Genomic DNA, 22442 nt, shown 5'->3' with positions numbered 1-22442 from the left:
GATTTGGGAACTGAAGAAAGAAGAGGTACTTTTGAGACTAGGTTTTTCTGAAAGAGAGCGTTTGTGACAGGCATGGCTGCATAATTGGCCAGAAGGGTCAAGTAGCTGAGATTGTGGCGCAGCTGGCTGAGTGTCAGCTGCATTAAGATCACTCTGACCAAAAGGTCATGAGTTCGAAGCCAGCCCGGGTTGGAGTGGGTTTCCAACCAATTGTGTGTAGCCTGTTGTCGACCTTTGCAACCCGAAAGACAGTTGTATCTGTCAAGTAGGAAAATTAGGTACAACCTTAAAAGTGTGGGGAGGCTAAATTAACTGATTTATGAGGTCATAAAGAAGACTCCAGCAAAGCATTCCAGCGGGGAAGCATGTGGGGAATGCGGAAGTGCTTCATCAATGTTGCAGATGGACGATGAAAGCGACAGCTTCCCTGGCGGCCAGAAAAAGTTAAATAGCCTCTGTCTATGTCTGTATATGTTTGTATGTCAAAAATTGGCATTGAATGTTTGCCATATATGTGTACACTGTAATCTGCCCTGAGTCCCCTGCGGGTGAGAAGGGCAGAATATAAAAGCTGTAAATAAATAAATAAATAAATAAATAAAATAGCCTCCTGATTTACTTGTGGGTGAAAACACAAGGGGATTGCTCTCTAGGTGGAGTAAATTAGCTGTACTCTGGTTAGAATTGGCTAATTGCCCTGAAGACAGCCTGAGTTAGGTTAGTCTGGGACTCACTGCTATTTTCGTTGAAGTAGAGTGAAGGATTTTGTTTGTAACCAAGTCAAGTAACTTTTTAAAAAAGAAACCATTAAGACATCGTACATTAGTAACAAGTTAAACTTTTGTGCTTCTTAAAAGAAGAAGTCTGTTGTTTGTTCGTTCTTATAAATAAATATTTTCTCTGTTCAACTTTTGAAGAAGCCTCTATTGTTAATCAATCCTGTGGGATAATTCTAGTTTCTTTAACATCCTAATATCACAGTCATTTCTGGGAGCTAAAGGATTGCTGGGTTGGCAGGGAAGGGAAAAGGTTACCTCAGAAACTCAGGTTTTACAATGTATTGTAATGTAATATAGCTGAGTCATGCACTGCTAATGGGCTTCTATTGGAAATGCTGAGTTATGCATTAACTGCACATAGGGATTCATTTGGGGAATGTGTTCTGGTCTAGTCCAGGTGATTGTGAATGATGTAATCCTGGGTCTGAGTTAAGTTAATGAGCTGGGAACCAATCAGAGATTGCTATGTGTAATTGTATAGAATTGTATATAAGGAAGTCATGTACAGTGTATTCTCTCTCTCCTTGTGCTGTGATGCTGTTCGTCGAAGGCTCTATGTAATTGATTAAAAGAACCTGTCTGCTAAGACAAGATGTAACTGTGTGCTGTGGTAAGTTTGTAGTGTCATCTAGATTGGAGGGGGAAAACAATAGTAAAACTGACAATGGCCGGGCATGTGCTCAAGTGTCTGTAAAAGGTTCCAGAGTGACTGCAGGCTGTGGGAGCAGTTGACTGAAAATACTGTGCAGGAAGAAGCTACTGAAAAGCGCTGAAGTTGTGCAACTGATCTGCTGCTGAATTGTGAAGTTAATCTCAACTGAAACGCATTTTAAAATCCTAAGGCAGCTTGGGTGGTGGCAGCAAATAAACCAAAAGAAGACTGAAGCAGTGTTCACTCTACCAACACACACCTCTCACATCATATCGTAGTGAATCACACTACTTGCCACCAGTATATCGTAACAAGGTAATCCCCCTTTTGAATAATAGTGTGGTAAGTAGTGTGATTCATAATAAGGCAGCCCTTAATTCTTTACAGTGGTGGCAGCGGCGTGATTTAGAATAGTATATAAGTCCGTAAGATCCTTTATACTGGTGTTAGCAGGTGGGATGTGATATACCCTCAACCCTGGTGATCTTAATAGTTGGCACCCTCCAAAAGAGGAGATTTGCAATCCACCCAACCCTGCCCCACAGCATTAACCCCGAACCTTCAGGGGCAGTGGCATGTCCTTCCACTGCGCGCTCGAGGACGGTCTCTCTGGGAAGAAGCCCTTAATGATTTCGGAGGAGTGGCTCTTCATGCGCGAAGGGGACCGGCTGCCACTGCGCTGTGGGGACACAGTACTCCCGACTGGCGAAAACGACCGTTGCTTCTCTCGACTGGCGATAGCCGTTGACTGTGGCTCCTTGAAGGCAATGCTTGATGGCTCCTTGAAGACAATGATCTAAGCACAGGATGCAAGGGGAGAGATGGTTCAAGCTGACCCTTGGAACCCCCAAAATAAGGTCTAGTCTCACTTGGCCTTACTTCTGTTGTTGTGTTTCCAAAATGCCAGAAAATGAAACACACAATTGAAACAGAGAACTGGGCTGCTCCCTGGACACTCTGTCATGAATACTTTAAAAAGCATTAAAAAGATTTGAAAGGTTCAGAGTATTTCACAGACCAATACCGAGAAAGAAAGTAGGCATACGCAGACTATGTCTACTACATTAGGTACACAACAATGGGGATATTACATTTTACTCAGCATTCACACACATATACACATTCACTCCTCATCATGCATACATTACCATCTCTTCTTCCTTCTCCTGGAAAAGAGACCTGCACGAAAGCCAGATTGTTGTTGTTGTTGTTCATTCGTTCAGTCGTCTCCGACTCTTCGTGACCTCATGGACCAGCCCACGCCAGAGCTCCCTGTCAGCCGTTACCACCCCCAGCTCCCTCAAGGTCAGTCCAGTCACTTCAAGGATGCCATCCATCCATCTTGCCCTTGGTCGGCCCCTCTTCCTTTTGCCTTCCACTTTCCCCAGCATAATTGTCTTCTCTAGGCTTTCCTGTCTCCTCATGATGTGGCCAAAGTACTTCAACTTTGTCTCTAGTATCTTTCCCTCCAGTGAGCAGTCGGGCTTTATTTCCTGGAGGATGGACTGGTTGGATCTTCTCGCAGTCCAAGGCACTCTCAGCACTTTCCTCCAACACCACAGCTCAAAAGCATCGATCTTCCTTCGCTCAGCCTTCCCTAAGGTCCAGCTCTCACATCCGTAGGTGACTACAGGGAATACCATGGCTTTGACTAGGCAATGGATCTTGGTTGCCAGTCTGATGTCTCTACTCTTCACTATTTTATCGAGACTGGACATTGCTCTTCTCCCAAGAAGTAAGCGTCTTCTGATTTCCTGGCTACAGTCTGCATCTGCAGTAATCTTTGCCCCTAGAAATACAAAGTCTGTCACGGCCTCCACGGTTTCTCCCTCTATTTTCCAGTTGTCAATCATTCTTGTTGCCATAATCTTGGTTTTTTTGACGTTTAGCTGCAACCCGGCTTTTGCGCTTTCTTCTTTCACCTTGATTAGAAGGCTCCTCAGCTCCTCCTCGCTTTCGGCCATCAGGGTGGTGTCATCTGCATATCTGAGGTTGTTAATGTTTCTTCCAGCAATCTTAACCCCAGCCTTGCATTCATCCAGCCCCGCACATCGCATGATGTGTTCTGCATACAAGTTAAAAAGGTTGGGTGAGAGGATGCAGCCTTGCCGTACGCCTTTCCCAATCTTGAACCCGTCTCCTGTTCCGTGGTCAGTTCTGACTGTTGCTACTTGGTCCTTGTACAGATTCCTCAGGAGAGAGGGAAGGGGGCTTGGGATGCCCATCCCACTAAGAACTTGCCACAATTTATTATGATCCACACAGTCAAAGGCTTTAGAATAGTCAATGAAGCAGAAGTAGATGTTTTTCTGAAACTCCCTGCCTTTCTCCATTATCCAGCGGATATTGGCAATCTGGTCTCTGGTTCCTCTGCCTTTTCTGAACCCAGCTTGAACATCTGGCAACTCTCGCTCCATGTCTAGCTGGAGTCTTCCTTGCAGGATCTTGAGCATTACCTTACTGGCATGAGAAATAAGGGCCACTGTACGGAAGTTTGAGCAGTCTTTCGCATTTCCCTTTTTTGGTATGGGGATATAAGTTGATTTTTTCCAGTCTGATGGCCATTCTTGTGTTTTCCATATTTGCTGGCAAATGGCATGCATCACCTTGACAGCATCATCTTTTAAGATTTTAAACAGTTCAGCTGGGATCCCGTCGTCTCCTGCTGCCTTGTTGTTAGCAATGCTTCTTAAGGCCCATTCCACCTCACTCCTCAGGATGTCTGGTTCTAATTCATTCACCACACCGTCAAAACTATCCTCGATATTATTATCCTTCCTATACAGATCTTCTGTATAGTCTCGCCACCTTCTCTTGATCTCTTCAGCTTCTGTTAGGTCCCTGCCATCTTTGTTTCTTATCATACCAATTTTTGCCTGAAATTTACCTCCAATGTTTCTAATTTTCTGGAAGAGGTCTCTTGTCCTAACATTCCTAGCGAATATACAGTGGAAGTGAAGAACAGATTTGAAGGACTAGATTTAGTAAACAGAGTCCCAGAAGAACTATGGACAGAAGTCCGCGACATTGTTCAGGAGGCGGCAACAAAGTACGTCCCAAAGAAAAAGAAAACCAAGAAGGCAAAATGGTTGTCTGCTGAGACACTGGAAGTAGCCCAAGAAAGGAGGAAAGCAAAAGGAAACAGGGATAAGGGGAGATATGCCCAGTTAAATGCACAATTCCAGAGGTTAGCCAGAAGAGATAAGGAACTATTTTTAAATAAGCAATGCATGGAAGTGGAAGAAAGCCAGATTGCATTCCCTGAAAACCTGCCATTCTGCAAATACAACATCTCTCTCCACCCATTGAAGAAGATGGACCAGACTCCACCTGTCTGCCACAATTTTGGAATACTAAATTGACCCCTATATAGCATATTTCTGCTGATGTTGCTCCAAAATTTGTAAATGAACGACAAGTTGTTTTCCAGCTAAAACAGTGTTTCTCAACCTGGGGGGTCGGGACCCCTGTGGGGGTCACGAGAGGATATCAGAGGGGTCGCCAAAGATAATGAGAAACCACAGTATTTTCTGTTGGTCATGGGGGTTTTGTGTGGGAAGTTGGCCCAATTCTATGGTTGGTGGGGTTCAGAATGCTCTTTGATTGTAGGTGAACTATAAATCTCAGCAACTACAACTCCCAAATGTCAAGTCTATTTTCGCCAAACTCCACCAGTGCTCGCATTTGGGCATATTGAGTGTTCGTGCCAAGTTTGGTCCAGACCCATCATTGATTGAGTCCACAGTGAACTACAACTCCCAAGCTCAAGATCAATGCCCACCAGACCCTTCCAGTATTTTCTGTTGGTCGTGGGAGTTCTGTGTGGTTCAGTTCCATTGCTGATGAAGTTCAGAATTCTCTTAACTATAAATCCCAACAACTACAACTCCCAAATGACAAAATCAATCTTCCCCAACCCCATATGGGGCATTTTGGCAAATGGGGTATTTTTGCCAAATTTGGTCCAGTGAATAAAAATACATCCTGCATATCAGATATTTATGAGTCATAACTGTAGCAAAATTACAGTTATGAAGTAACAATGAGAATAATGTTATGGTTGGGGGTCACCACAACATGAGGAACTGTATTAAGGGGCCGCGGCATTAGGAAGGTTGAGAAACACTGAGCTAAAACATGCTGACTCCATCAGTTCCGGACAGATGTTGACTTTCCTTCTTTAACTGATAATTAGGTTTCCTTCATAAGAAGCCTTGTTTGACTTCCTTAACTGATGTTGGTTTCCCTTCTTAACATAAGGAGCCGCTATGTTGACTCCCTTAACTTAAAAGAATCATTGTCTCTGGTAATGTAAACATGTTGTTTTCCACCACAGAGTTAATCATTCGTCTCTGGCCATTGATGTCAGCAGTTCTCATCAGCAACTTTTAATTACAGTTCAGATTTTTTTTCACTTTTTGTAGTTTTCCTTGCCTTGTTTCTTAGGATAGCATCTCTAGCTCCTATAAGTGACTTATATTGATTCTGTGACATACATAAACAACCAACAGAACATCTTGCCTTTTCTTCAGGGACCAAGCTTTTGGATGATCTATCAGTGCAATAAGGGAACACGGAATGGTGTAGGGATAACTGGGACACCCTTGGATTATGATATTGGATTACGTGATTTTAATGTTTTTAATGTTGAAATGTTTTAGCAGTTTTAATGCATATGTATATGTATTATTTGCTGAATGTGTGTTGTGTGGCATTGAATGTGTGTTGTATGGCATACTAAGGAGGCTGTCGAGGTCCTGAACCGGTGCTTGGCCGCTGTGACGGTCTGGATGAGGGCGAACAAATTGAAATTGAATCCAGACAAGACAGAGGTCCTCCTGGTCAGTTGCAAGGCCGAACAGGGCATAGGGTTACAACCTGTGTTGGACGGGGTCCCACTCCCCCTGAAGACGCAGGTTCGCAGCTTGGGTGTGACCCTGGACTCATCGCTGAGCCTGGAACCCCAGGTTTCGGCGGTGACCAGGGGAGCATTCGCACAGCTAAAGCTTGTGCGCCAACTGCGCCCGTACCTTGGGAAGTCTGACTTGGCCACGGTAGTCCACGCTCTGGTTACATCCCGTTTAGACTACTGCAACGCTCTCTACGTGGGGTTGCCTTTGAAGACAGCTCGGAAGCTCCAACTAGTCCAACACTCGGCAGCCATGATACTAACAGGAGCGGAGCGCAGGGAGCATACAACCCCCCTGCTGCGCCAACTCCACTGGCTACCGATTTGCTACCGGGCTCAATTCAAAGTGCTGGCGTTGGCCTTTAAAGCCCTAAATGGTTCTGGCCCAAGCTACCTATCCGACCGCATCTCTGCCTATGAACCCACCAGGACTTTGAGATCTTCCGGGGAGGCCCTGTTCTCGAGTCTGCCTGCCTCACAGGCACGGCTGGCGGGGACGAGAGATAGGGCCTTCTCGGTGGTGGCCCTGCGGTTGTGGAACGCCCTTCCCACGGACATTAGACTAGCTCCATCACTAATGGTATTCCGCAAAAAAGTGAAAACCTGGTTGTTTGAGCAGGCGTTCGAATAGTCACTGCAATGAATGTAATGAACATAGGAATGGAACAATGGATAACGGATCTGGATCATGTTTTTAGTGATGAGACGCTAGTGAATGGCTATTGGTGTTAATTGTATATTGTTGTTAATTGTATACTTTTCTATAATATGTTATGATGTTAACTGTTTTTTATACCGTGTGTTGATAGCATTGAATTTTTACTGTTCTTGTTAACCGCTGTGAGTCGCCTAAGGGCTGAGAACAGCGGTATACAAATAAAGTAAATAAATAAGTCCCAATCATACTGTCATAAAATTTCATGCAATCCCCATATCATATTTATCACAGCCCCGGTTGATTGGAACTGAGATCTCCTTTTGTGTCACAAGAAATTCAATATGCAGTTGGGGGGGCAGGGCAAAGGGAAGGAAGGGGTTGGAGGACATTAAAAGGTGCATGCTTGCAGCCCTACCTTCCCACTCTTCGTGGATGGACTGCGAGGCACAGGTGGTGCCGAAGGCTCAGAGACTGGAGGCACTGGAGGCACCAAAGGCACTGGAGGCACTGGAGGCACCAAAGGCACCGGAGGCTCCAGAGGCTTGGGTTTGGTTTCCGTAATCACATCTAAGTGGCTTTCATACTGAGGAAAATAAGGCAAAGAATCCTGGTTGAGGTGGATCCATACCTGTGTTAGCTTAAGAGTGGCTCGCACAGGATGGGATTCCTGCAGACAGATGTGTGGAGCTTTCTCTCCTGATGGGCAACCACAGCTTGCAACAGGCACATATTTGAAGAATTATTATTAATATTGTTACTATTATTACCAACAAAAACAATTTATTGGTCTTTTAGGCCTGTTCCTGGGGTTCTGTGGGACGCCAATTCAGAAAATTGCATTGTAGAGACCACCTTCTACTCTAGTTTCTTAGATAGGGTTTGGATATTTGGATAGATGTCCCATTGAGGAGAAGGGGGCACGCTTGTTTACTGCCCTCCAGAGACTGGGACACCATGGAGCCATGGATTCAAATGACAGGAAAAGAGATTCCGCCCAAACATTATGGAGAACTGGGTTGTTGTAGGTTTTTTGGGCTATATGACCATGTTCTAGAAGGATGCAGGCCTTCATAGATGCAGGCGAAACATCTCCTGATGTTTCGCCTGCATATATGGCAAGCATCCTCAGAGGATAATACGGGACATCCTACGGGATATCTGTAGGGAGACCAAGGTGCTTGTCTATAAAGCTATTGTCCTCCCAACCCTGCTCTATGCCTGCGAAACGTGGACTGTCTACAGATGTCACATGCAACTCCTGGAACGATTCCATCAGCGCTGCCTTCGGAAAATCCTGCAAATCTCTTGGGAAGACAGGCGGACAAATGTCAGCATGCTGGAGGAAGCAAAGACCACCAGCATTGAAGTGATGGTCCTCTGCCATAAACTCTGCTGGGCCGGTCACGTTGTCCGGATGCCTGACCACCGTCTCCCAAAGCAGTTGCTCTACTCTGAACTTAAGAATGGAAAACGGAACATTGGTGGACAGGAAAAGAGATTTAAAGATGGCCTCAAAGCCAACCTTTAAAACTCTGGCATAGACACTGAGAACTGGGAAGCCCTGGCCCTTGAGAGCTCCAGCTGGAGGTCAGCTGTGACCAGCAGCGCTGCAGAATTCGAGGAGGCATGAGTGGAGGGTGAAAGTGAGAAACGTGCCAGGAGGAAGGCGCGTCAAGCCAACCCCGACCGGGACCGCCTTCCACCTGGAAACCAATGCCCTCACTGTGGGAGAAGATGCGGGTCAAGAATAGAGCTCCACAGCCACCTGCGAACCCACAAGGAAACCCATCATGGAAGACCATCTTACTCGTCCAACGAGGGATCGCCTAAGTAAGTAAGTAAGTAAGTAAGTAAGTAAGCAAGTAAGCAGAGGATAATAATAATAATAATAATAATAATACTCAGTTCTTGTGGGTTTTTCGGGCTATATGGCCATGTTCTAGAGGCATTTCTCCTGACGTTTCGCCTGCATCTATGGCAAGCATCCTCAGAGGTGAGGTCCTCACCTCTGAGGATGCTTGCCATAGATGCAGACGAAACGTCAGGAGAAATGCCTCTAGAACATGGCCATATAGCCCGAAAAAACCCACAAGAACTGAGTAATTCTGGCCATGAAAGCCTTCGACAATACAATAATAATAATAATCCTTTATTTGTACCCCGCTACCATCTCCTGAAGGACTCGGTGCGGCTTACAAGAGGCCGAGCCCAAATACAACAATAAAAACAACAGGATGTGAGGTCTATGGAGATTGGGATTTTGGCCTGCATCAATAGGAGCATAGTGTCTAGATCTAAGGAAGTAATGCTAGCCCTCTATTCTGCTTTGGTTAGACCACACCTGGAATATTGTGTCCAATTCTGGGCACCACAATTCAAGAGAGATATTGACAAGCTGGAATGTGTCCAGAGGAGGGCAACTCAAATGATCAAGGGTCTGGAGAACAAGCCCTATGAGGAGCGGCTTAGGGAACTGGGCATGTTTAGCCTGAAGAAGAGAAGGCTGAGAGGAGATATGATAGCCATGTATAAATATGTGAGAGGAAGCCACAGGGAGGAGGAGGAGGGAGCAAGCTTGTTTTCTGCTTCCTTGGAGACTAGGACGCAATAGAACAATGGCTTCAAACTACAAGAGAGGAGATTCCATCTGAACATTAGGAAGAACTTCCTAAGTGTGAGAGCCGATCAGCAGTGGAACTCTCTGCCCCGGAGTGTGGTGGAGGCTCCTTCTTTGGAAGCTCTTAAACAGAGGCTGGATGGCCATCTGTCAGGGGTGATTTGAATGCAATATTCCTGCTTTTTGGCACAATGGGGTTGGACTGGATGGCCCATGAGGTCTCTTCCAACTCTTTGATTCTATGATTCTATGATTCTATGGAGATTATGGAGAACTTCCTAACAGTTAGAGCCGTTTGACCATGAAATATGCTGCTGCCTGGGAGTCTGGTGGAGCCTCCTTCTCTGGAGGCTTATAAGCAGAGACTATATGGCCATCTGTTGGGAGAGCTTGAACTGTGTCTTTCTGTGTGGCAGGGGGTTGAACTGGCTGGCCCTTGGGGTCCCTCCCAGCTCTCAGATCCCATGGCTTCCCCTCTTCCTTCTCACCTTCGTCCTGAGAGGCTTGGTCATCCCTTCCTTGGAGTCCTTGGTGGTGATCAAAAGGCCTTGAGCCACAGCCTTTGGGTCCACCGGAGTCGCCTTCTTCTGTGCTTTGAAAGGCGGCGGACTCCTCATAGTAGAGTCATGGAGGAGCGGCAGGAGGTCCTTCTCTTTGTAGAACATCTCCTTCATCATGATGTCCACCTGGAAGGAGCCACATATCACAGGGTGAGTCTCACCTGCTCCCAGGAGCAAAGAGGGCTGTGTCGCCAGCTCCTCCTGCCCAGGTGTGCTCACCTGCTCCCTTGCTTGGGCTTCTCTGGCTTCGGAGGTTGACTCTGTCCTTGACACAGTGGTGTCGCTTAACAGGATCTGTGGGGCTCCTTGGGAAGAGGAGATTCGAGAAGGGGCTCCTTGGGAAGGGGCTGCGTGGGAAGGGGATGCGTGGGAAGGGTCTGCTTGGGAAGGTCTTCCCTCCTTCTCGTCCTGAAAGTGGAAAGGCCAAAGAGGGTCACAATTCCAGGCAAAAGGAATAACCTGGAAATAAAAACCTGTTGGAAGTGAAGATGCATCAACCCTTTGCCACCACCATATAATCCAGATCATCAAAGCAGATATTCCACATTATTATACATTCCACAAAAAATATATATCACAAAGGACGACCACCTCACCCGCCTCATAGGAAACCTGCTACAAAACAGGAGCTTTTTTGTTGAGTTCCAGGGCCAGAGAAGCAGATGGCGGAAACAGAAGAACGGCCTGCCTCAGGGGAGCGTGCTTGCTCCATCCATGTTCAACATCTACACAAATGACCAGCCACGGACAGAAGGGACAGAGAGTTTCAGCTATGCTGATGATTGTGCCATCGCCGCGCAAGGAAATCAGCTACCAAACAGGAGCTTCTTTGTTGAGTTCCAGGGCCAGAGAAGCAGATGGCGGAAACAGAAGAACGGCCTGCCTCAGGGGAGCGTGCTTGCTCCATCCATGTTCAACATCTACACAAATGTCCAGCCACTGCCAGAAGGGACAGAGAGCTTCATCTATGCTGATGATCGTGCCATCACCACTCAAGCAGGGAGCTTTGAGATGGTTGAAAAGAAGCTCTCCGAAGCTCTAGGTGCTCTTACTGCCTATTACAGGGAAAACCAGCTGATCCCTAACCCATCTAAAACACAGGCATGTGCCTTTCACCTTAAGAACAGACAAGCATCCCGAGCTCTGAGGATTACCCGGGAAGGGATCCCACTGGAGCCTTGCAGCGCACCCAAATCTCTGGGAGTGACCCTGGACTGTGCTCTGACCTACAAGAAGCACTGCCTGAACATCAAGCAAAAAGTGGGTGCTAGAAACAATATCATACGAAAGCTGACTGGCACAACCTGGGGATCACAACCAGATACAGTGAAGACATCTGCCCTTGCGCTATGCTACTCTGCTGCTGAGTATGCATGCCCAGTGTGGAACACATCTCACCACGCTAAAACAGTGGATGTGGCACTTAATGAGACATGCCGCATTATCAAGGGGCGTCTGCGCCCCACACCACTGGAGAAATTACACTGCTTAGCCGGTATTGCACCACCTGACATCCGCCGGGAAGTAGCAGCCAATAGTGAAAGGACCAAGGCAGAGACATCTCCAGTTCATCCCCTGTTTGGATATTAGCCAGCACGTCAACGACTTAAATCTAGAAATAGTTTTCTAAGATCTACAGAGACACTCTCTGGAACACCTCAGCAAGCGAGAGTCCAAAAGTGGCAGGCTCAAACCCAGAACCTCAATCCATGGGTGATATCAGATGAAAGACTCCCCCCTGGGCACACGGAGGACTGGGCGACTTGGAAGGCGCTGAACAGACTGCGCTCTGGCACCACAAGATGCAGAGCCAACCTTAGGAAATGGGGCCACAAAGTGGAATCCTCGACATGCGAGTGTGGAGAAGAGCAAACCGCTGACCACCTGCTGCAATGTACCCTGAGCCCTGCCACATGATGCACAAGGGAGGACCTTCTTGCGGCAACACCAGAGGCACTCCAAGGGGCCAGAGACTGGTCAAACGACATTTAATCAACTACCAAGTTTGCAAAATCTTGGACAAAAGGACATTTAATCAATCTACCAAGTTTGCAAAAATCTCTGTGTTTGTTTTGTTCTGTTAGAAATGTAATACAATGGTATGGTTGCTGATGACACGATAAATAAAAAATAAATAATCTGCTTGGAACTGGATTACATGAGTCTACACTGCTATATAATCCAGACCAAAGCAGATAAACTGGATTTTATATGGTAGTGTAGAAGGGGCCAGGATTTGGAAATCACCTGGCAGTTCTCTAAGTCAGGGGTCCTCAAACGTTTTAAACCGAGGGCCAAGTCACAGTCCCTCAAACTGTTGGAGGGCCGGATTATAATTTGAAAATAATGCGAAAGAATTTCTATGCACACGGCACATATCTCATTTGGAGTGCAAACACACATAAACAATACAATAATTAAAATGAAGAACAATTTAAAACAAATATAAACTTATTAGTATTCCAGTGGGAAGTGTGGGCCTACTTTTGGCTGATGAGATAAAGTTGTTGTGCTGTCGCACGCTGGGCCTGCGCATTAAGTCTGTAGACAGGACATAAATTCTGTGTGCCCAACGGGACGCCGGGGCTGCCTCAGATTAAAGGCCTTTGGATTTCCTTAAAACAGAGTCTTTAGATGGCTTAAAGGTTCAACAAAGTTCTTTATTAATGAAAACAAACAGGTACTTTAAGGCTTTCTTAACAGTCTATTGGCTCTCTCTCAATCTTGTCCACAGGGAACAGGCACTATCTTCATAAACTGTGATTTAACTAATGGGGAAATCCTTAACTCCTAATCTGGGCAGTCTGTCTTTGCCTCTGTTGGCGTGGAGCCCCTGCACCCGGTACCAACTGCTTCTGGCTCCCACGAGTGACCCTTACCAAGCAGAGCTTTGTAGACTTCCAAGGACAAAGAAGTTCAGGTTTCTGTGATGGCTGGCTGGAGTGCTGTGGGACCAGATTCCCTTAGGCTGTATATCTCCCAGCCAAGCTGTGGGCTGTATAACCCCAGCCAAGCTGTAGAATACGAAGCTTTCTACAGGAGCTCTTGGTATTATGTCCTGCAAGAAAAGCTTCTCTGTGTGGACTGAACCCAAACTGGCTCCTATTCCCTCCAAAACCCAAAAAGTGGGTGGGATCAGGGAACCTAACTATAATTAACAGGTGGCTTGCCCTATGATTGCAGCCAAAAGAAGCCACCTATCTGCAGAGTCCCTGAAACTTAGGACTACAACAAACATTAAATGCAAAGCAAACAAAATTGGAGCTTCTGGTGCAGTTGTACCTGCACAGTTGTTGTTGTTGTGTTGTTGTTGTTGTGTACTTTCAAGTCGTTTCAGACTTAGGTTGACCCTGAGCGAGGGCCAGGTAAATGACCTTGGAGGGTTGTATCCAGCCCATGGGCCTTAATTTGAGGACCCCTGCTCTTAAGTGATAGTAGAGTTAATACCCCTGGCCTAAGCATCTGTAAAAGAGTTAAGCCACTGTTATTAGAGTATGGTGGTTAATGCAGTTGGAGTTCGCTTTCCGTGGACTCGCTGTTTAATGCAGTTCGCTTTCCGCGGACTTGCTGTTTCGCGGTTAGGGTTTAGAATTAATATTCTAAACCCTAACCGCGAAACAGCGAATCCACAGGCTCCATGGCTGCTAGGGCGAGGTGGGGAAGCCAGCCCTGGCCGATCCAACCAGTGGATCGGCCAGGGCCAGCTTCCCATCCAAACCCCAGCAGCCTTTGCAGCGCTACCCTGGGCCTCCATGGTTGCCAGGGCGAGATGGGGAAGCTGGCCCTGGCCGATCCACTGGTTGGATCGGCCAGAGCCGGCTTCCCCATCTCGCCCTGATGAGGAGACATTGGAAATATAGATATTTATTTATTGATTTATGCATAAAATCATATGTACTTTAATGTATAGAACATTCAGGCTCTCTCTCTCTGCTTAGAAAGAATGCTAACAGACAAGCAAACTGCTTGTCTTCAAAGGGGCTGAAGAGGGAGGAGGAACATTCCAATAGAGAGATAAGAAGCCACAGAGGCTGGTACAAAAGGCCCAGTGTCTTCCTTCTAAGTAAGGAGCACCTCTTGACAGGTCAGAGAGGGCCCTTTGATTGATGAGTATAAGCCATGCTTGCTCATCAGCAAGACACAGACATGCTTTCTTGCATGATGGAAGTTAGAACCTGATATTCTTACGATGCTAAGATGACGTAGGAATGACAATATTGTATGAAGACATATGTTCTTTGTTTGCTTGAACCTGAAAACTATAAAAGGCAGTCAGCCCCTTGATCAGGTGCTCTGGTGCTTTTAGGAGAGAACTCCTCACCAGGCCCCAGCTGGATAAATAAACGTGCTTTTAGACCTCCAGGACCTCTCTTTGCCTCTCCCTTTCCTCAAAACCTATTCCCTGAGCCCTGTGGAGGCCCTGGGCAGCCCTGCAAAGGCTGCTGGTGTGAGATGAGAAGCTGGTCCTGGCCAATCCAGGGTTGAGGTGGGGCCTGCCACTGGTTGGCCAACTGGCCAAGCGACAAGAGACTTCCTGCCGCACAGGGGGCTTCTGCATGGTCAACAGGAGAGTGCCCACTGCCGCAATGGCCCTTGCACAATAAGTCGGGCAAGACATTTCATATATATATATTAGGCTTGGTTGATCTGGTTCGGAAGTTTCTAAAATCGGAATGAATTCGTATTTAAATGACTTTTAAAACAATTTCGAGCCATGCCGGAATAGTGTGAGGAGTAATAACGAATTGAAACAATTTACCTGTTTTTCGGAATTATTTTCGTATGTCTGGTCAAGGTTTACAATCTCGCAGTTTCCCTCGCCCCCCTGGCGACAAGCGGCGATGCGGAAGGGTGAGGTGGGCGTGGCCATGCCACGACCCCAGTGGCCATCAAGAAGAGCTGGGCGTAGCCACGCCCACCTCATTCCCCTGCCATCCATCGCCCTTTGCAGTCACACAGAGAAGGGAAACTGCAAGATTTTAAAAGTAATCTTGCAGTTTCCCTTCCCTGTGTGACTGCAAAGGGCGATGGATGGCAGGGGAATGAGGTGGGCGTGGCTATGCCCAGGTGACTGCAAAGGGCCAATGGATGGCAGAGGGAGGAGGTGGGTGTGGCCACGCCCAGCTCTTCTTGACAGCCACTGGGAGAAACCACATCGCCGCTTGTCGCCAGGGAGGCCAGGGAAACTGCGAGATTTTAAACTAACGGGGGAGGGGCACCTTCCATTAACGAAGTAAACGAAGCTATTCAGATTTTTGCTATTTCCGATCTTTTTTTTCAAGAAAATTTGAGAAATAATTTTAAAATCAAAACGCCAGCACCCCATATATACAAAACGAGTTTAGAACCATTTTTTTTCTTGATCAACCAAGCCTAATATAGTGTCCCTACATCGCGGTTTTTCACTTATCGCGGGTGGTCCTGGAAATTGCTGCCAGAAGCCATCTTGCTCAGCTCACCTTCAGGGCTCTGGGAGCCAAACTGGGCCTTCCTTCTTGGGTTTCAGGGACAACCAACGGCGCTTCCTGTTGGAAACAAAGAAGCATCAACACTTGCATATAGTGCCATTTGTGATCAATATGAGTGTTTGAGTTGGAAAGCTAACATTCTTCATTGACCCAAAACACTTCTGTAATAAATATAAGTGTTTGAGCTGGAAAGCTGAAGAAAGAAGAAAATCCTATCACAAGCGCAGCTGGCGGGGACAAGAGACAGGGCCTTCTCAGTGGTGGCCCCTCAGTTATGGAACTCCCTCTCTAGCTTTTCCTAAAAGCTGCAAAATTAGAGGCCAGAAAGAGGCCAGGGTCTAGGAAAAGAATGTCTAAGGCATCTGGCAAATATCAAGAGACCCGTACCATGCAGGGCTTATCGTAACATTAATGATGTAGCCTGGCCATCAAGAGGCTTGGTACGGGGAAGGACTTATCTTAAGATGGCTGGAAGTTCTTGCTATCAGTAGCCGGTGGTAGACACTCTGGTGCTATGGGGTACAGAATGGTCCTCTATAGCAACTCTTTAGATAAAGGTGCTTAATGGAAAAGGTCTTGAAGTTAAAAATATGCTATTGAAGACAATATAAAAGTGCACATTGTGATGCTTGTATGCTGTATGCATATTATTTTAAAGGGTATATAAACTAAGGTAATTCCTTTGTTCATCACCCTGTCTTCCTGGAACACCAGCATGGTCCATATCCGGTTGGCGCCAACCGAGAATAAACCGTACTTTTGCAGACCTCAGGAACTCTCTTTTGTCTCTTTTCCTCAAACCTCCCCGCTGCCATTTCAGTGCTCCCAGGAAGGTAAACAAACATATTTCCTCCTGAGAGGGAAACACATCCCCTTTTTTGTTTTGCTTTGAATCATAGAGTCCTAGTATTGGGGAGTCCAATACTAGGGGAGTCCTAGTATTGGGGAGTCCAACTCCCTACCAGGATTCTAGCCACTGATTCCCGTTGGATGGGCTGCTTCTGTGAATTTCTCCCAACAACATAAGAAAATAAAGTCTTTATGTTGGATCTGTCAGTGTATATTTTTATGTACGATGTATGTTTAAATGTAATTTCTTGTAGTAGAAATGTGATTGCAATAGTGTTGTATTGCCAGGATGTATGTTTACACAGAGAGCTGTGAGAATGTGACCCTGAGTTCCTAGCTGTGTGAAATATTAGGGAGTGCCTGTGAGATAACTCCTAGCCAGCTGCAGTTTTGTTTTCGTTTCCCATTTCCTTTGTTCTGTCTACTTCGCGTCTGCTCACTGATGATGTATGTTGTGTTTCTGAACTGCTCAAGCAAAGCTGAAACCTGTTTTTTTTTTTTACTGGCGACTCCAGAGTCCATTATTCTGAGTTTTTACAGTACTTCTGCTAGCACTAACAGGATCTGGATTAAGTGGCTGTGTGGAAGAGCTCCAAATCTTCCTACATTTCCCTCATCTAAAGGAATTGGGAGAGATATGGGTCAAAAACCAACTGATGCACCAAGGGGCTGCTGGGAGGCTGATGGGTTAGAGGAAGAACAGGAGGAGGGAGACACAGAAGGGACTTCTCTGTTACCATTGATATCTGGCCGACTGTTTTCAGAACCTCAGGACGAGGGAAGCACCCCAGAAACATGTTGCCAGGTCCATAGAGATCAGATAGGGAGGTCACGTAGCGCATGGCTTCCAGCACCTCATCAGCATTGAACGTGTCCTCCTCTGGTATCTGTAAGGGAAGAAACAGGGAGGGAGAGAAGATGTGGTTCACAGAGAATGAAGCGGAGACAGACGTGACCCTCACCCCCTCTGCCTTGCCCACCACTGGCCTGATGGGCAAACATGGATCCCACCAATTAGTTAGGGACTGAGGAAGCAACTGTGCCCCTGTCCTTTCTCTCCCATGAAAATATGGGAGACTGGCAATAGGACCAAGGCTGGTCTGTGGGTTCTCTCAGGTTCCCTCCTGCTAGAAGTGAGAAAGCAGCAACATTTGTATATAGAGAGGAAAGAGGAATAGAGGAAACCCTGTGGTGTCTGCTATCTATTTCTTAGCTTTATGTAGCTCAGGGTGCTGTTTAGAGGTCACTTTTGTTAGATAGAACTGGCAAAACATAGAATAAAATACTGTTTGGTGAACATGTGGTATATTGATAGCACCTGGGTAGGACTGTGAATGTCAAGCTGCAATACCTAGGGTGCTGTGGCAATGGCTGAGTCATAACCACGTGAGATGAGGGTTATTGCAAAGGGGTTGCATCAGCCCATGTGTAAGACTGTAGGCTGTATATAGTAGTATTAAATGATCACTCACAAGCCAGTTTTGCTTTGAAATGAATATATTGCTTGTATCTCTGCAGCAAAGGAAGACACTACTGACTTTTTCCTACCACCACTTCCTTTTATACACCTTTCCTGCCCATCTCCCCCCTCTTCTCGGTTTCCTTATTACAGCTTGTTGCTTCACAGGTTCCAACACAAGGTTTCTTCTGGCTTCAAAATGTCACAGAGAGAAAACTGAGGCAGCCAGGAGGATTCAGTCAGGATGTCATGGAGGGAATTTGTGATGTCTTCATGCCGTCAGAAATTGACTCCTGACACCATGTCCCTTATTGATGGCCTATCAGCAAGTGCCTATAAAAGAGGATGAAACAATCCATCTTCCTCTCTCCTGTGCGACTCAGTGTGAGTATTTGCCTATAAATAATAATAATAATAATAATAATAATAATAATAATAATAATAATCTTTATTTATATACCACTCCATCTCCCCTGAAGTGATTGGGGGTGATGGTCTATTCCCTGGGCCTGAATTGCTACAAGAGGATTCTCAAGACCTTGAGCCTGGTCCAGGTGCAGAAGTTAATGAGCCTCTGAACAGAAGAAGTGTTTTCAGTCAGCAAATCCAAACAAACCAGGCGCTCAGGCGCTCAGCCAGATTACAGCAGAGGCTGGCAGGGAACCCAAGGCTGAGAAAGAATCCTTTCTTGGCTGTTTGGGAAACACAGTAGTAGTGAATAGCAGGGATAAAAGTGTCAAGTATAGAATCTGTAGCCAGATGAAGCAACGTTGGATTAAGGTCAAGATGTTCCTAGATGTCTTGTTTTAAGTGCCTTGTTATTCATGTTTAAGTGCCTTGTTTGATTCATGTTGAAGTACTTTGGAGTTTTTTGCCTTGGAAGTTCCAGTATTTGTTTTCATGGACTCTTTTGTACTATTTTCCTGGATTATCTGTCCCCATCTACCTTTCCTACCTATTTGGATTTACCTTTTACTGTGGATTACTTTTTACTACTGCTGCTTTTAATTATCTTCAATAAACTACTATAGAGACCAAGCATTCCTAAATGTTCCTCTCTGGTGGACCTTGTTTCTCTGGGGAGACGGATGTCACCAGAGCCTGTTGGCCTCCTCATCAACCTTGGATGGACTCCTTCCATTCCTTGGTCGGTGTCCAGGACAAGGTGTTCATGGCAACTAGTGTTTGAATGCATCTTCTGAAAGGCGAAGGCAAACACAGAGATGCTCAAAGCCTCTCCCTGGAAACCCTGCAGAACCAACCAGGGAATTGTGTGTGTATTGGGGGGGAGGGTCTACTGCGAGCTCCCAATGAGGTTCAATTTGCATTTTGTAGGAGAAATATACCTGTTGCAGACCAGCCACCTGTCGCTTGTGCCCTCCTTCCAAAGGACACTGGGCCCAGGTGAGCCCCAATGGCATCCCACCCTGAGAGTGTTGCCCACTTCTCCGCTGGGACAGGTGTCCTTCTCCAGTCTCACCTCCACCTTGAACGGCTCCTTGTAGAAAATCTTCAGGTATTGCTCAAAGGCCTCGTCCTTCATCTCCTTGGTGATGCGCACCTTCTTGGCCGGGCTGGCTCTCCCGCTCTGGAGCCGCTCCAGGTCCTGGTCCCTCGTGGCCAGCTGCCTAGAGCCCTGCAAGGCAGGACAGTGCTTAGCCTCTCCGTCTCCCTCCCTCCCTACCTTTGGCCTACCTTGGTCTCTCTGCACAACCCTGCACTTATTTGCTGGTGGGATTTCAGAATGGCCATTCATGGTAAGAGAAATGGGCACATTCCCAAAGGACAGGTGGTGTAACATTCTTATAAGGTTCGTTGGAAGTAATTTTCAAAAGCAAAAAGGAATGGTAAAGCAGCAGCAGCAGCAACAGTAGCAGCGGTTCAGAAGCTTCCAGTGCCAGCAGTAGAGCAACTGAGCATAAACAATTCAGGAGCAGAGTCAAGTTGAATTTGTGTTCTTCTGTACTGTCCTTCGGAGCCAGAAGGGGACTTCTAAGAATGTGCAGAGAGCACTCCCCTTCACCCAGATGTCTTTATTACTGGTATTTATTTATCGTGTCATCCACAACCAGAACATTGTATTACATTTCTAACAGAACAAAACAAACAAACAGACTTAAAAAACCCACAAATTTTGCAAACTTGGTAGCTGATTAAATGTCCTTTGGCCAGTATCTGGCCACTTGGAGTGCCTCTGGTGTTGCTGCAAGAAGGTCCTCCCTTGTGCATGTGGCAGGGCTCAGGTTGCATCGCAGCAGGTGGTCAGTGGTTTGCTCTTCTCCACACTCACATGTCGTGGATTCAACTTTGTAGCCCCATTTCTTAAGATTGGCTCTGCATCTCATGGTGCCAGAGCGCAGTCTGTTCAGCACCTTCCAAGTCGCCCAGTCTTCTGTGTGCTCAGGAGGGAGTCTCTCATCAGGTATCACCCACGGATTGAGGTACTGGGTTTGAGCCTGCCACTTTTGGACTCTCGCTTGCTGAGGTGTTCCAGCGAGTGTCTCTGTAGATCTTAGAAAACTATGTCTTGATTTAAGTCGTTGGCATGCTGGCTGATACCCAAACAAGGGATGAACTGGAGATGTCTCTGCCTTGGTCCGTTCACTACTGGCTGTAACTTCCCGGCGGATGTCAGGTGGTGCAATACCGGCTAAGCAGTGTAATTTCTCCAGTGGTGTAGGGCGCAGGCACCCTGTGATAATGCGGCATGTCTCATTAAGAGCCACATCCACTGTTTTAGTGTGGTGAGATGTGTTCCACACTGGGCATGCGTACTCAGCAGCAGAGTAGCATAGCGCAAGGGCAGATGTCTTCACTGTGTCTGGTTGTGATCCCCAGGTTGTGCCAGTCAGCATTCGTATGATATTGTTTCTAGCACCCACTTTTTGCTTGATGTTCAGGCAGTGCTTCTTGTAGGTCAGAGCATGGTCCAGAGTGACTCCCAGGTACTTGGGTGCGCTGCAATGCTCCAGTGGGATTCCTTCCCAGGTAATGATCCTCAGAGCTCGGGATGCTTGTCTGTTCTTAAGGTGAAATGCACATGTCTGTGTTTTAGATGGATTAGGGATCAGTTGGTTTTCCCTGTAGTAGGCAGTGAGAGCACCTAGAGCTCCGGAGAGCTTCTGTTCAACCATCTCAAAGCTCCCTGCTTGAGCGGTAATGGCATGATCATCAGCATGAGGGGGACATGAGAGAAGCCTCCTCGCAGGATTGCAAGACATCCGGGCGTCCCCTGGGCAACGTCTTCATAGACGGCTGATTCTCTCGATCCAGAAGCAACCAGAGATGACTTTATTACTGGTTAATAACTCAGAATATGAGTGAGATCAGAGACAAGGGAGATTGGGGAAGAAGTACTGGAGGAAGCAAGTGGCCACCTCCTCCTCCTCCTCTTCCAGTCTCTTTCTGCCTGAACCATGGTCAGTGAGACAAGTGGTTGTTGGACTCTTAAACAGAATGTGCCAACTCTGTTTCCCAAGCCTTGGCAACCAGACCCTTGCCCTTTCAAATGGCCCCCGTCCCCCCGTCCCCCGCATTGGGCAGCACTTACCTGTCTCCTGGCTGGGATCCCTATGGTCACCTTCGACTCTTGCCTGGTCACCGGCCGGTGAGCTCCAGGCAGCGGAGACCTATGTGGAAACAGGCAGACATCAGCAAGGACTTCTATGTTAATCCACTACCTGTCAACAAGTGTTGGGGTTCAGCCTGAGTTTGAACTTGAACCTGATTCTCTGTTTGTTCCTCTTGATGCTAATGAAAGTATATTTACTGATGCTAGTGGAAATGTACCTCTTGATGCCAATGCTCCTGAAATTAGTGAGGAAGAAACTGCTGTAGGTTTGGAAAATGCCAATGTCCCTGAAATTAGTGAGGAAGGAACTTCTGTAGATTTGGAGAATGAAAGTACCAGTGTTCATGAGAATGTTTCAGAGGGAGACCTTGACCTTTCACTCCCTTCTGCACCTGTTAACTGTAATGACAACAGAAGGGGCCAAATTTGGGAAGACAGAAGCAAAACACTCAGTTTGCGTCGATCCTCCCGAATTCAAGAATTAAAAACATTGGCTTCAAAACAGAAGGGCGGTTCACGGAACCAATTCTTGAGTTTTAATTGCAATACGCCAAGCTGATTGTCTCAGTTCAGGCATCGTTTCAGAATTGATGAAGACCTTGGCAGTTCTCCCGGTTCCCTGGCCATAGTTTGGGAAGATTTCTAGGATATCAAGTACGGTTAGTGGATTGCTAACAGGTTCCAGTATTTCCCAGTGAGGCTTTTGGTTTTGCTTTGTCCATTTAAATTCATGTTTGCTGATTTTGCTGTGGCTTTTGACTTGCATTTTTCCTTTATTTTGTAACCATTTTTCTTCAATAAAAAAGGATTGTTTTTCACAGCCAAGTGTGGTGGATAGTTATCTTAGGGCCTCGTTCCCTGCTCTGGATTGCAACAACAAGTGACACCTTTTCGCAGTTGCTCATACTGGGCTGGGCTGG

General features: G+C 46.6%; 1 protein-coding gene across 1 annotated transcript in view; it reads right to left on the bottom strand.

The window, feature by feature from the left end:
• Positions 1-22442, bottom strand: part of WDR97 (WD repeat domain 97) — an 89158-nt gene that overhangs the window by 41190 nt on the left and 25526 nt on the right. Inside the window, exons 11-18 of the mRNA XM_067467204.1 lie at positions 21502-21580; positions 19432-19587; positions 17230-17379; positions 15635-15700; positions 10395-10583; positions 10104-10301; positions 7414-7581; positions 1991-2227 (exon numbers count right to left, since the gene is read on the bottom strand). Of these exons, the coding sequence (XP_067323305.1) occupies positions 1991-2227; positions 7414-7581; positions 10104-10301; positions 10395-10583; positions 15635-15700; positions 17230-17379; positions 19432-19587; positions 21502-21580 (1243 nt within the window). The remainder of the gene's footprint in view (positions 1-1990; positions 2228-7413; positions 7582-10103; positions 10302-10394; positions 10584-15634; positions 15701-17229; positions 17380-19431; positions 19588-21501; positions 21581-22442) is intronic.

The sequence above is a fragment of the Anolis sagrei genome, chromosome 4, assembly GCF_037176765.1.
Source record: "Anolis sagrei isolate rAnoSag1 chromosome 4, rAnoSag1.mat, whole genome shotgun sequence".
NCBI lineage: Eukaryota > Metazoa > Chordata > Lepidosauria > Squamata > Dactyloidae > Anolis > Anolis sagrei.
This window is presented reverse-complemented; position numbering and strand designations above follow the sequence as displayed.